Here is a 15484-nt window from a genome sequence, read left to right on the forward strand (position 1 = left end):
AATGCGACGGCCAGGAGTGCCTACTATCAGCTTCTGGTGATACGCCAGCTGCGTCCCTTCCTAGAGTCAGAAGACCTAAAGACGGTCATGCACACGCTGGTAACTTCGAGGCTCGACTTCTGCAATGCGCTCTACATAGGGCTACCTTTGTGCCTAGTCCGGAAACTTCAACTAGTTCAAAATATGGCAGCCAGGTTGGTCACCAGTACACCTAGGGGTGAACATATTACACCAATTTTGAAATCACTTCACTGGCTGCCAATTAGTTTCTGGGTGAAGTATAAAGTGTTGGTTATTACCTTTAAAGCCCTACATGGTTTGGGTCCAGGTTACCTGCGGGATCGCCTTCTCCTGTACAATCCGCCCCGCACACTCAGGTCCTCTGGGAAGAATTTACTTCAGCCTGCCAAAACTAGATTGACAACTGTTACCCAGAGGACCTTCTCTTCTGCCGCTCCCAGACTGTGGAATGGCCTGCTGGGAGAGATCCGCCAACTCAACAGTCTTTCTGAATTTTTAAAAAAGCTATAAAGATGGATCTCTTCCGGCAGGCCTACCCAGTCAAATTTTAAAATGGCTTAAAAGATTTTAGGATTTTAATCGTGTTCATGTTTTTAATCAGTTTTATGTATTTATTCGATGTTGTTCCCCGCCTCGACCCAGAGGGAGAGGCGGATAAGAATTAAATATTATTTATTTTATTTATTACATTTGTATACGGCCCCATAACTAGGGCTCTCTGGGCGGTTTATTATTTAAATTATTATTTAAATTATAAGTTTAAATAATAAATTTAAAGTTTATTATTTAAATTATTATTTAAATTACAGTAATTATTTCTAACTTCTGCATCAACATATAAAGTACCATATGCAAATTTATGTCCTCTTTTGTCCTCTTGATTTGGTGACATCCTCTTTTTGAGTGATGCGTAAGTGGCCACCCAATCCATCTGTGTGTAGAGCATGTACAAAGGAGATCAATGGGCGGAGGTGATGGCAAAAACACCAAGGTGTGAGTGAACCTCAGCGGGATAATAGGAACGTGCTACAGGAGAGGTGTGAAGAGCCTTGGGACTTACAAGCGCACAGGTGTAAGTTTGCAAGCTCTCATACGCTGTGGAAACGAAGTGGGATCATTCGAGGGCAAACCAGGACAAATGTATAGGTGTGATGGAGCTTTCATAGTCTCCTGAAAACACCTGATCCAGCTACCTTGCTAAAGCTGAACAGATCTGGATCCTGCTCAGGGTGGGAGACAGTCTGGGAACATTGTTTAAAGATGGAAGAAAGGCAGAATATAAATATATCAGTGGAGGAGGTATATTTTGTCTTTATTGATCATTCCCACGTTGAGTCCCAGTACTGGGAAAAAGGCAGGATAAATAATAATAATAATAAGTTAAAGCTGCAGGTGTGATGTGTATGCATGCAGCACCTGGTGATATCCCTCTTCACAACAGTTAAAGCTGCAGGAGCCCTGCCCTCATTTGTATCTGGTCATTCTACAAAAGAGGACAGGGCTCCTGCAGCTTTAACTGTTGTGAGGAAGAGGGAATTTCACCATACACATGCATACACATCACACCTGCTGAAATCCCCTATTCTATACAACAGTTAAAGATACAGGAGCCCGGTCCTCCTTTCTGTATGGTCACCCTAGCTAACATACAGCACAATCCTATGCATGTTTAATTAAAGGTAAGTCTTATTTTAATAAACAGGGTTTACGCTCCAGTACGTGGGTGTAGGATTGCAGTCTTAGTGAAGAAAGACTTTGCAGAAAAATGGTTGCTGAAATGGAGCCCAATCCGGAGGACGTGGGAAAGTTTGAGAGCCACCTTATTTGGATGCTACTTGTCCATTTCACTAGAACTGCCCGTCCCTCTACAGTCTTTCAGTCTGGGCTAGTGGCCCACGCACACCCTGTACGCTTTTATGTGGGCAGGCGTTGAAGTCAGCTTCTAAATTAACTTCCAGTTGGGGCTACATAAACTCTAATGAGTTTCATACGAAGGTTAGTTAACCAATGATTTAATTGATTAATCAACAGGAGCCCAAGCTTAATCTGGGAGGGTTGATTTTTAACCACAGAGTTGGGAGCTAACATAACACTGGTCTTTCTTTATTTTCTTTTTTTTAAAGCCTCTTTTGGTTCTAGGGTTTCAACTGTATTAGCAATGCAAATGATGTTGTGTTCACCTCCCACCTCTCCAAGTGATGAGAAGTTTCAGGGTTGCAGCGCTTGGGTGTTCTCTGGAAGGAGGCCACTGGAGTCTTATTGGCATTTTGTAATGTTTGCATTTGTTTACAAATATATAGGTTGAGCATAGGCAGAATTTAAATGCTCCAACAGAGAGCCAAAGTCCTCTGCTCCCACAATATGATGATGATGATGATGATGATTAACGTTTATTAGATGACTTTCTCAGAAGATGACCCAAGGCATTTTAGAACTGGGATTGAAATGTACAGCAACTATATATACAAAAGCTGTTACATAAAGTAAAAGAAGGGGTGTTGGATCCTGGAATGGATCAGTTTTTCTTTATTCCTCAGCTTTAGTATGCCCTCTGACTGAAGACATACTGGAAATGTCAAGGCCACCATCTGGACACTGAAATAATTAGTTACTAGTGGGGTGGGTCTATTTGCCAATTATTGGCTGGACTGTTTGTACAGTTTGTCATGTATATAATGCTCATGATTATGTGTGTCTTGTCTCTCTCTCCTGTGACCAATGTATGTGTATGTGCTGTATAATATTAGATGCTACGTGTGTGCTGTAATTATATATTTAATTAAACCAACCTATATTTCAGTAAAGCTCTGTTTGAAACTTAAGTTTGTGAGCTTTCTTGGTTTCTACTGTTTCTACCGGGAAGCTTCTAAAAACTCTGCTTGCTCTTGAGGAGTACTTCCAACAGGGTGACCACATGAAAAAGAGGACAGGGCTCTTGTATCTTTAACAGTTGTATTGAAAAGGGAATTTCAGCAGGTGTCATTTGTATATATGGGGAACTTGGTGAAATTTCCTCTTCATCACAACAGTGAAAGCTGCAGGTGCCCTGCCCTCTTTTAAATCCGGTCACTCTAGTATAGAATCATAGAATCATAGAATAGCAGAGTTGGAAGGGGCCTACAAGGCCATCGAGTCCAACCCCCTGCTCAATGCAGGAATCCACCCTAAAGCATCCCTGACAGATGCTTGTCCAGCTGCCTCTTGAAGGCCTCTAGTGTGGGAGAGCCCACAACCTCCCTAGGTAGCTGATTCCATTGTCGTACTGCTCTAACAGTCAGGATGTTTTTCCTGATGTCCAGCCGGAATCTGGCTTCCTTTAACTTGAGCCCGTTATTCCGTGTCCTGCACTCTGGGAGGATCGAGAAGAGATCCTGGCCCTCCTCTGTGTGACAACCTTTTAAGTATTTGAAGAGTGCTATCATGTCTCCCCTCAATCTTCTCTTCTCCAGGCTAAACATGCCCAGTTCTTTCAATCTCTCTTCATAGGGCTTTGTTTCTAGACCTCTGATCATCCTGGTTGCCCTCTTCTGAACACGCTCCAGCTTGTCTGCGTCCTTCTTGAATTGTGGAGCCCAGAACTGGACGCAATACTCTAGATGAGGCCTAACCAGGGCCGAATAGAGAGGAACCAGTACCTGACGTGATTTGGAAGCTATACTTCTATTAATGCAGCCCAAAACAGCATTTGCCTTTCTTGCAGCCATATCGCACTGTTGGCTCATATTCAGCTTGCGATCTACAACAATTCCAAGGTCCTTCTCGTTCGTAGTATTTCTGAGCCAAGTATCCCCCATCTTGTAACTGTGCCTTTGGTTTCTATTCCCTAAATGTAGAACTTGGCATTTATCCCTATTAAATTTCATTCTGTTGTTTTCAGCCCCTGCAGCTTTAACTGTGGTGTAACTTTGTATGTTTTAAACTTTGTAAGGCCGCCTTGAGGGCCAGCATTGGGCAAAAGGTGGGATACAAATAAATATAATAATAATAACAATAATAATAATAATAATAATAATAATAATAACCTCTCCAAAGTTCTTCATTGGTGACATCTGAACCATTCGTACTTGGGACATAAAGTCAGCTACAACAGTGGTTTTCAATGGCGAATATGCATTGAATTCAAAATCTTCAGGGGAGAGATGCTTCTCAAGCTGTGCTAGGAGAATGTTTTTTGCTGGTTTCGTAGTTGCATCAACATCAAACATCATGTCTGTTGGCAATACATCATGCTCCATATTGTTCTCTATCGATTCTCCCCTTTCTTTCGCAATTTCCATAACACTCTGTGTTTGAGCAATTACTTTCTGAGTTTTCAGTTTGGGTGTGGTAAGCTCTGTGATGCCTTTTTTGTAGCGTAAGATGGTAGCTTTATTTTAGAGACTGTGTCTGACAGCTTTTTAGGTTTTGATTTAAATCTCTCCTGCCTGAGGTGCTGATACAGGTCTGAACCATGTCTTAAGACATCAAGGCTTGACAATACCTTTTGAACTTATCTGGGATCTTTGAATGGTTTGCTCCAACTTCATATCAGGTGCTACTACACTGAACCATAGATTCATAGAATAGCAGAGTTGGAAGGGGCCTACAAGGCCATCAAGTCCAACCCCTCTGCTCAATGCAGGAATCCACCCTAAAGCATCTCTGACAGATGCTTGTCCAGCTGCCTCTTGAATGACTCTAGTGTGGGAGAGCCCACAACCTCCTAGGTAACTGATTCCATTGTCATACGGCTCTAACAGTCAGGAAGTTTTTCCTGATGTCCAGCCGGAATCTGGCTTCCTTTAACTTGAGCCCGTTATTTCGTGTCCTGCACTCTGGGAGGATCGAGAAGAGATCCTGGCCCTCCTCTGTGTGACAACCTTTTAAGTATTTGAAGAGTGCTATCATGTCTCCCCTCAATCTTCTCTTCTCCAGGCTAAACATGCCCAGTTCTTTCAGTCTCTCTTCATAGGGCTTTGTTTCCAGACCCCTGATCATCCTGGTTGCCCTCCTCTGAACACACTCCAGCTTGTCTGCGTCCATCTTGAATTGTGGAGCCCAGAACTGGACGCAATACTCTAGATGAGTATAGAGTATTGCGTAACCAGGGCCGAATAGAGAGGAACCAGTACCTGACGTGATTTGGAAGCTATACTTCTATTAATGCAGCCCAAAACAGCATTTGCCTTTCTTGCAGCCATATTGCGCTGTTGCCTCATACTCAGCTTGCGATCTACAACCATTCCAAGATCCTTCTCGTTTGTAGTATTGCTGAGCCATGTATCCCCCATCTTGTAACTGTGCATTTGGTTTCTATTTCCTAAATGTAGAACTTGGCATTTATCCCTATTCAATTTCATTCTGTTGTTTTCATCCCAGCACTCCAGCCTATCAGGAACCAGCTGAGACAGATCCACTCCGCCTAGCTCATCCACCCAGGTCTCTGTAACACACACCAGGTCAGCCCTTTCATCCCCGATGAAGTCATGGATAGCGTGGACTTACATGGCATTCAGTAGCAGCACCAACAGATCAGAGGGTGGGCTGACAGGGCAAACTGGATCTTGAGATATGCGGGAAGGTCCGAAAGTTGGGACAGATTCCAAATATCTCTCTTGCCTTTCCTTACCAACATAGGTGGTTGTGAGATGCTGGGAGTTGTATCATTTTTTCCTCCTGTCTAAATGTGCATTGGATTGCACCTTAAGTCTGTGCAGTTTTCTAGACACCAATATAGCAAGCTTTTTGATCTGTAAGCCCTATACAATAGTTTTTGTCATTAACTGATGAATGAAAACTTTAGATACACTTTTGACTTGGAATAACATAGCATTTATATAATAATAATATAATTTGTTATTACTAACATAATGTTAGTAATAACATTACTAATAATTTATGTTATTAATAACATAGCATTTATGTTATTAGAATAACATTGTACGAATACTCACGCACTCTGAGGGTTGAGGTGACCGAAGTGACCGAAGCCACCCAAGTGAAGTTTATTGAGCATACACAAAGTTTAAGTAGCCAAATCCCTGCTCTTTCTTCCCCCTCCCTCTCAGCTGAAACCCCTTTGATCACCCTGCTTGTATCCTGAATCCACACCTCTAATCCCCTCTGTTTGCTGAGTTAGTCTGCCTTGGTTGTTGATTCCGTGCTTAGCCTGGAAGTCTAGCAGGACATGCTTAGAGTTGAACAATGGTCAATTAACTGGGAGGAAGATAACGGCAAAGGCCTGTTTCCCTCGGACAGTCTTCTGTCAACGTAGCGCTCCAGGCCTGTGTGTAATACTTCATCACATAGCATTTGGAATAACAAATAACATTTACCTCAAGCAATAGGGTTTAATTTAGCATTTTTGTTTTTAGATACCATCCAGGTCAACTTGACATTTATTTTATATGCCAATTATTCAGAATTCGTGGTGAGCCTGCTGGTGAGCCTGTATCTCCACTTTAATGCAATTACTACTTCTTTATTTATCATTAAACATTTGGAATTTGTATTTCATAATAAGACATCTTATATTGTTTTAGGAGAGGTAGGTTAGCATTAAAAAAACAACAACACTCTTCCCAGAAAGTCCAATAAAGCTAAATCAGTTGTTTCCTAAACACCGAAGACAAGTTTAGTAAAATGGCTGCAACCCGGAAGGTATTTTGAAGGCGAGAAAAAATCCGTGAAGAGCAGGCTTTTCTCACTCAAATGATCAGAGCAGCGGCACAGGGGAAGATGCTGAAGACGATTTTATTTAAACTAGCTTTAAAGCAGCCACACTTTTATTAACAAGATTTTTTGACGATTTTAACACTTTATTTTGATTATTTTCCTTCCTTTTTATTGTCAATTGCACAGGAACTTTTATTGGATGTATAGCTGTATATGAATCTTGTAAATAAATAAATGTATGAAAGCCAGTAAGGCTGTTTTATTTTTTAGTTGGCTGTTCTACCAAGTGCTACTGTCAAGCGCGTGTTTTTTGATACAGTGATGTAACCGTTGGAATGAGACATCAACCAAATCCCTAGGGGGGAGAACTTTTCTCTTTCATATTACATTATTTTACATTATAAAAGTGTTTGAAGGACAGGATAGATTAATAGGGTGACCCTATGAAAAGGAGGACAGGGCTCCTGTATCTTTAACAGTTGTGTTGAAAAGGAAATTTCAGCAGGTGTCATTGGTATATATGGGAAACCTGGTGAAATTTCCTCTTCATCACAACAGTTAAAGCTGCAGGTGCCCTGCCCGCTTTTAAATCTGGTCACTCTAGTATAGCTCCTGTACCTTTAACTGTTGTGATGAAGAGGGAATTTCACCAGATGCTGCATGCATACAAATGACCAAGGCTGAAGTTCCCTTTTCTATGCAACTGTTAAAGATACAGGAGCCCTGTCCTCCTTTTCACAGGGTCACCCTAAACGATTAGAAATCTTTACATAGTTATGGAGAGGCAACGAGTGGGGTACCGCAGGGCTCAGTCCTGGGCCCAGTGCTCTTCAACATTTTTATTAATGATTTGGACAAGGAGGTGCAGGAAACGCTTATCAAATTTGCAGATGACACAAAATTGGGTGGGATAGCTAATACCCTGGAAGACAGAAACAAACTTCAAAGTAATCTTGATAGGCTGGAGTGCTGGGCTGAAAACAACAGGATGAAATTTAATAGGGATAAATGCCAAGTTCTACATTTAGGAAATAGAAACCAAATGCACAGTTACAAGATGGGGGATACTTGGCTCAGCAATACTACAAATGAGAAGGATCTTGGAATTATTGTAGATCACAAGCTGAATATGAGCCAACAGTGCGATATGGTTGCAAGAAAGGCAAATGCTGTTTTGGGCTGCATTAATAGAAGTATAGCTTCCAAATCACGTGAGGTACTGGTTCCTCTCTATTCAGGCCTGGTTAGGTCTCATCTAGTGTATTGTGTCCAGTTCTGGGCTCCACAATTCAAGAAGGACACAGACAAGCTGGAGCCTGTTCAGAGGAGGGCAACCAGGTTGATCAGGGGTCTGGAAACAAAGCCCTATGAAGAGAGACTGAAAGAACTGGGCATGTTTAGCCTGGAGAAGAGAAGATTGAGGGGAGACATGATTAGGGTGACCATATGAAAAGGAGGACCAGGCTCCTGTATCTTGTAATGAAAAGGGAATTTCTGCAGGTTGTCATTTGTATATATGGAGAACCTGGTGAAATTTCCTCTTCATCACAACAGTTAAAGCTGCAGGTGCCCTGCCCTTTTTTAAATCTGGTCACTCTAGTATAGCTCCTGCACTTTAACTGTTGTGATGAGGAGGGAATTTCACCAGGTTCTCCATATATACAAATGACAACCTGCAGAAAATCCCTTTTCATTACAATTGTTAAAGATACAGGAGCCTGGTCCTCCTTTTCATACGGTCACCCTAGCCTTTGGAGAATAATCTGGCCTTCCATCTATGTTAATGTCTTATAATTTGTTTCCTCCCCCCCCCCATGTATGTTTTAAACTTTGTAAGGCCTCCTTGAGGCCCAGCATTGGCAAAAGGCGGGTTACAAATTAATATAATAATAATAATAATAATAACCCCCACCCCCACCCCTCTGGAGGGCGCCCGGTTGCCCCCCCTTCCCTCTTCCTCCACCTGTGCGTAAAAGCTGCGCCAGCGCGTGCGCTTGGCCGGGCTGTCCGCAGCGCGGCGTTTCCCCTTTAAGGGAGTGGGCGGGAGGCGGGGCTCGTGAGCCGGAGAGAGAGCCCGGCTGGGGCCATGAAAGCATCGGGAGCCGGGCGGGTGGAAGTCAGTCGGCGCGGCGCTCGTTACGCGGGCAGGGATGAGCGGGCACGTCGGGGACCTGAGCGCCCGGCAGGAGGAGGCGCTGGCCAAGGTGAGGAAGGTGCCGCGCCGTGGGGAGAGTGGCGGGGGCGTTCAGCCTCGTCCCCCCCGCCCCATGGATGAATTATGGGGGTGGGGGGGAGAGAAGAAGAAGAAGAAGAAGAAGAGGAAGGGGCCCCTTATTGAGATCCTCAATCGAGACCTCGATTTCCCCAAATTTAACACCTGATGGCCTTCTGCATACTGCTAGCCCACCAGAAAGGTGGGAGCGCAACCCTGTGCATGTTTAGATAGGAGGGGGAAAAGTCCAATTCCCAGCATCTCGCAGCCAGCATAGGATTATTGTATTTTTTTTAATTATTATTATTATTATTATTATTAGTCTAAGCATGCATAGGGTTGGCCTTAAGGGGCTCATTTCATGCGCACACCCCTTTGCTATCCAAGATGCCCTGCGATGTCTGCTCCTCTGTGCAACCCACAGAGAAGCAGACATCGCAACTCCCTCCCACAAACTCCTGTCTGTGCCTGTGTACTCAGAATCAGGACCCTTCTCCTTCAATTGGCTTCAAAGGTAAGCATGCCCAGGCTCAAGCCACACACCCCCTTTGTGTCATTCTCGTAATCTCCCCAAGCCTGCTTTACAGGGTTGTTGTAGTAATTCACCTTTATTGTTGTAGTAATTAACTGTTGTAGTAATTCACCGTTCCCCATCCCCACCTTTATTGTGGGGATGGGGGAAGGCTTAATTAGGCGGAGAGGCAATTGGGTTAGGTGATGGAGAAGATGAGATCTTTCCTGTTCCCTGCCCAGCTATAGCGACGGAGAATCCCTCCGGGTTAATGCCGGTGCGGTCTGTCTTGTGTGGTTTCTCTCTTGTGTCATTTAACTTACATAAGGATTTCCCTGCAGGGTCAGAGCAAAGGTCTTTCTAATCCAGCACTCTGCTTCAAACAGGGCCCCGGATGTAGACATTGCTAGGGAATTTATGTAAGGGTGGGTGGGCAAGTGACAGCTTTCCCTGGGCACCCATGAGCATCTGGGACTTTGGGGTGCAAATGGGATCTGCGAAAGGTGTTCCAGCGTCTCCTCCCGTACCGGGGGCCCTTCCAGCCACCCTAGAAAAGGAACCTGTTCAGACATCCTAGACCCCAAAATTCCATGTAATTTATTTATTTATTTATTGCATTTTTATACCGCCCAATAGCTGAAGCTCCTTGGGCGGTTCACAAAAATTAAAACCATTCAAAGTATAAAACAAACAGTGTACAAACATGATATAAAATACAATATAAAAGCAGAACCAGGATAAAATCAGCAGCGGTGCAGAAATACAAATTTAAGATACAAATTTAAAACAGCCAAGTTAAAATTAAATTTATAGACTGTTAAAATGCTGAGAGAATAAAAAGGTCTTCACCTGGTATCTGAAAGAATATAGTGTAGATGCCAGGCGAACCTCCTTAGGGAGCTTATTCCACAGCTGAGGTGCCACAGCAGAAAAGGCCCTCCTCCTAGTAGCCACTTGCCTCACTTCCTTTGGCAGGGGCTCGTGAAGAAAGACCTCTGAGGATGACCTTAGGGTCAGGGCAGGTACATATGGGAGGAAGCGTTCCTTCAGATAACCTGGCCCCAAGCCATTTAGGGTGTTAATATATATATTAACTGCTCCGGAAGCTGGAGCTAGTGCAGAATGCTGCAGCTCGGCTGTTGTCTGGAGCTGCCCCTTTCCAGCATGTAACTCCTCTGCTGAGGGAATGGCACTGGCTGCCTATTCGCTACCGGGCCAGGTTGAAGGTTCTGGTACTTGTGTACAAAGCCCTAAACCACGTGGGACCAGGATACCTGAGAGAGCGCCTTCTCCCTTACCAATCTGCCCGGTCACTGAGGTCATCCGAGGGCCTGCTCCTGGTGGTTCCACCTAGATCCACCCTCCGATTGGAATCCACCAGGGGAAGAGCCTTCAGCGTGGTGGCCCCCCTCCTGTGGAATTCCCTGCCTCTGGAGGTCAGGCAGGCGCCAACCTTGTACTCCTTTCGGCGCCTCCTGAAAACATCTTTATTCCAAGAAGCCTTTCTTTAACATGCAGCCTTGGATTTCTGATTTTTGCTTCTTTTTAAATTTTGTTTCAACTGTTTTATTCTGTTTTTATTTTCATTTTACCTTGTACACCGCTCTGAAATTTTTCAATGGGGAGCGGTATATAAATATTCTAAATAATTATATATATATATATATATATGCTGTTTATTTATTTGCCACAAAACAACCAAAACAAGAACAAAAAAACAGATACACAAGGAAAGGAGGGAAACCCCCCACAATATACACTATACGATTTACAACACAACACGAACATCTACTAAAATAAACACAGTTACATAAGGCTATAAATCATTTGAAGCGATCATCAAGCTGGACGGCAGACATCAATTATCTCCAATTTACCAGAAACGAATTTCATTACCACAAGCTAGTATATATATCATAGGCAAAATTACAAATTACATATAAAACCCACAAACAAATAAATCATCCTTTTGCAGCTCTTGTATATATTCAATAAAAGGTTTCCAGTCCATTACATATGAATCTATTGTTTTTTCATTTACTAACGCTGTTAATTTCGCCATCTCCGCCAAGTCCAACACCTTAAGTAGCCATTCTTCCGTTGTTGGTACTTGCATTTTCTTCCAATATTGGGCATATAGTCTTGCCGCTGTCACTGTGTGTTGAACCAACAATCCTTTTACTTAAGGTGTTAATTGTTAATACCAGTACTTTGAATTGGGCCCGGACCTGGACTGGCAGCCAGTGAAGCTGGAAAAGGACTGGTGTGATGTGGTCTTGCCGGCCAGTCCCTGTTAGTAAACAGGCTGCCCTGTTTTGTCCCAGTTGAAGTTTCTGGACCGTTTTCAAAGGCAGCCCCACGTATAACGCAATGCAGTAATCCAAATGAGAGGTTATCAGAGCATGGATAACTGTAGCTAGGCTATCTCTGTCCAGATAAGGGCGTAGTTGGTATATCTGCCTAAGCTGATAAAAGGTGCTCTTTGCCACTGAGTTCACCTGTGCCTCAAGTGACAGTTCTGGATCCAAGAGCACCCCCAAACTACGGACCCGATCCTTTAGGGGGAGTGCAACCCCGTCCACAATAGGTTGACCATCACCTCGCCGGACAGATGAACCACCCGCTAACAGGACCTCCATCTTGTCTAGATTGAGTCTCATCCAGTCCATTACCGTGCTCAGGCACGGATTCAGTACAGCCACTGTACAGTACAGCCAATACAGTACAGTACAGCCAGTACAGTACAGCCAATACAGTATAGGGTATTTCAAAGGTCGCCCCCAAAGTGTGCAAGTTTTCAAGATCCCTTCTGCAGGCAAGACGTTACTTAAAGCAAGTTGGGGGTCGCGGAGTGGGGAAGGCAGCTGACTGGATGTCGTAGGAAGCAGGTCTGCGTTGTCAGAGTCTTAAGAAGATATGGAAAAGCAGGGTTTGCAGACATTCAAATTGTGCTGTGCCAGGTGACACGATGGTTTCAGAAGAGGCCCAACTCCTGGTTCCTTTATACTTTTGCTCAGAGATTCTTACCGGGTCATTTTTGGATTTCAAATATTGCATTTCCCCCCCTTTTAATCCACAAGCGAATGGACATTTGCACTCTCAAGTATTTCGAACCCACCGCCTTCTTTTTGGTTGACCCTGTTTTTCTTCCAAACCGATAGGCGCTCAACCGCCTATTTAACGTTCTGTGGCTACGAAGAGTGCGCAGTCCTCAGTGGGTTTCTAAAAGGTATTTCTCTGTACTCCGGCAAACCTTGAGTTTTCCCTCAAGCATGCTGATATTTCCTCATTTTGGCTCCATCTCTGTCAGCGCTCACCATCTGAGCTTGCTGTTAGAGGGCATGACACCACCTTTGAACGTGGTGCTTCCATTTAGCTACTTGAGCAATCCCTTGGAAAGTGAGGGTGATCTAATCCTATGTGATTTTTTTTTTTAAGCCGTCTAACCTAATGCCCATTACCACATCGTCTGGTAGTCAATCCCATCAATCTTATTTACTATTTAATTTTTTAATCCCCTTCCTAATAAATACCCTTTCCAGTGTTCCTGCATTGCTTCATGCTAAACTAATGTTCTCATTGAGTCATCGATCACAACCCTAAGATCTCTTTCCTGGGTAGCCACATCCATCAATGTATAGGTGAAGCCTCATTTATTTATTTTAAGCATTGCATAACTTGTATCAGTGCATTAGGTAGCAAGGTCATCTGTGTAATTCTTAGCAAAAGCTGAAATGTGTCTGGCCTGAGTGAAAAGGCTGAAGTGGGAAAGCCATTCAGATCTTTTTGAGGAGAAAGACGTCTTTTCTTGTACAGAACCTCTTCAAAAAAAGTGTGTGTGTGTGTGTGTGTGTGTGTGTGTGTGTGAGAGAGAGAGAGAGAGAGAGAGAGAGAGAGAGAGAGAGCACGATAAAGGCAATAATAGTGCAATCCAATGATTGCTTACGCAGAAGTAAGTTCCATTGTGATCAGTGGCGCTTATGCCCTAGGAAGTATGTTTAGGATTGTTTAGGACCATAGGATTGTGCCCTAGCCCAGGGGTCCCCAACCCCTGGGCCACGGACCAGTACCGGTCCGTGGCCTGTTAGGAACCGGACCACGCAGGTGAGCTGCTTTCACCCCCCACCCCAGCATACCTGGGCGCGGGGTGCCATCTTGCCTGCCCAGCTGAAGCGAAGCCAGGACGCTGGGGTGGGGGGGTGGGCGACTTAGGAATGGTGCACTCGGCTGGAAGCCACTCTGCGAGAGCGACTTCCAGACACGCCATTCCAAAACTGCCAGGATGCTGGAGTGGGCGGGGGGGAGCTTCCCAAAACCATCCCCTCAACCGCCCCCCCCCCCCCGGTCCGTGGAAAAATTGTCTTCCACGAAACCGGTCCCTGGTGCCAAAAAGGTTGGGGACTGCTGCCCTAGCAGATTTGTAGTGACAGGCTAACCTGACTGCCGCTCTGGGACATCGGCATCTTGCAAACGGAAGCAGTCAAAGTACCTGCCTTTTATTACCCATGATCACCGTGCTCCACTTTGCAGGGTGTCTCTTGGGGAGTCTGACGCCGAAGAGCTGGCATCTCTGCCCAGGGAATGTGGTTGCTTGGAGACTGGTGAAAGGGAAGGCGTACAAAGCAGAGCATTCATGGGTCTTGGGCGCTTGAGAGCATTTGTGATTCGAGTGGATTTAGAGGAAGAAAAGGAGGAGGAGGAGGAGGAGGAGGAGGAGGAGGAGGAGGAGGAGGAGGAGGAACCTTTTGCTTTTCTGTGCTCACCTTGCCAAGTCTTCTTAACCAGGAGGGTTTGACCTGGTGTGGTAAGGCTAGGAATTGAGCTATCTGTTTAGACAAGTATTGCGTCCAGTTCTGGGCTCCACAATTCAAGAAAGATGCAGACAAGCTGGAGCGTGTTCAGAGGAGGGCAACCAGGATGATCAGGGGTCTGGAAACAAAGCCCTATGAAGAGAGACTGAAAGAACTGGGCATGTTTAGCCTGGAGAAGAGAAGATTGAGGGGAGACATGATAGCACTCTTCAAAAACTTGAAAGGTTTTCACACAGAGGAGGGCCAGGATCTCTTCTCGATCCTCCCAGAGTGCAGGACACGGAATAAAGGGCTCAAGTTAAAAGAAGCCAGATTCCAGCTGGACATCAGGAAAAACTTCCTGACTGTTAGAGCAGTATGGCAATGGAATCAGTTACCTAGGGAGGTTGTGGGATCTCCCACACTAGAGGCCTTCAAGAGGCAGCTGGACAAGCATCTGTCAGGGATGCTTTAGGGTGGATTCCTGCATTGAGCAGGGGGTTGAACTCGATGGCCTTGTAGGCCCCTTCCAACTCTGCTATTCTATGATTCTATAAGTCCTCCTGGACACTATTGCACTGTATGAAGTGCACTACATAAAAAACCTCCTCGTGGTAGTTGTGGCTAATTTTGGATTGGCATCAGCCATGCATGCGCATATATACACATATGTACGCATGTATTCGACTGTTTGTCTTTGTTCGTAGTGACGACATGCTTTGGAGAGGTTACGCTATACACTCTGGCCTCATCTACACCAAGCAGGAGATTGCACTATGAAAGCGGTATATAAAAGGCAGGAGCCACATGACTGTTTTGTAGCGGTATTGAAGTGCACTGACAACCGTTGGGGCCCATGGACGCATACCATATACCACTTTCATGCTGCTATATCCTGCTTGGTGTGGCTCCTGGCTTTTATATACTGCTTTCTCAGTGCAATATTCTGCTTGGTGTAGATTAGGCCTCTTGCACCAAGGGGAAAATAGCAATAGACACAACCCAAGCTTAGATTGTAGGGCATAGGCTTTACCACAAATTAGAATAAGACTGATCAGTGTGGAACTCTGGACCAGAATAGACTTGTCGGTTAGGTAAAAGCACTCAGCTTGGACAAGCCGGTTATGGGGGAGTCCTATAGAAACAGGAGGAAAGCACAGGCGAAAGGCCGAGTGGGAAAAGGAAGCTGACCTAGACACCAAATTTGTTTTATTTATTATTTAAATGCATATGTCTCTTTCCACAAAGCCGTCAGAGTGGTGAACATAAAATACAACGGCATAAAACCAGCCATAA

At 44.6% G+C, this 15484-nt stretch overlaps 2 protein-coding genes across 2 annotated transcripts in view; one reads left to right on the plus strand and one right to left on the minus strand.

Moving 5' to 3' along the window:
• SF3A1 (splicing factor 3a subunit 1) overlaps window positions 1-15484 on the minus strand; it is a 418137-nt gene that overhangs the window by 86962 nt on the left and 315691 nt on the right. The window lies entirely within an intron of this gene.
• SEC14L2 (SEC14 like lipid binding 2) overlaps window positions 8784-15484 on the plus strand; it is a 38444-nt gene continuing 31743 nt past the window's right edge. The window contains exon 1 of the mRNA XM_063143730.1: window positions 8784-8879. Within this exon, the coding sequence (XP_062999800.1) occupies window positions 8826-8879 (54 nt within the window). The 5' untranslated portion in view covers window positions 8784-8825. The remainder of the gene's footprint in view (window positions 8880-15484) is intronic.

Source organism: Elgaria multicarinata, chromosome 18, assembly GCF_023053635.1.
Source record: "Elgaria multicarinata webbii isolate HBS135686 ecotype San Diego chromosome 18, rElgMul1.1.pri, whole genome shotgun sequence".
In the NCBI taxonomy this organism is placed as follows: domain Eukaryota; kingdom Metazoa; phylum Chordata; class Lepidosauria; order Squamata; family Anguidae; genus Elgaria; species Elgaria multicarinata.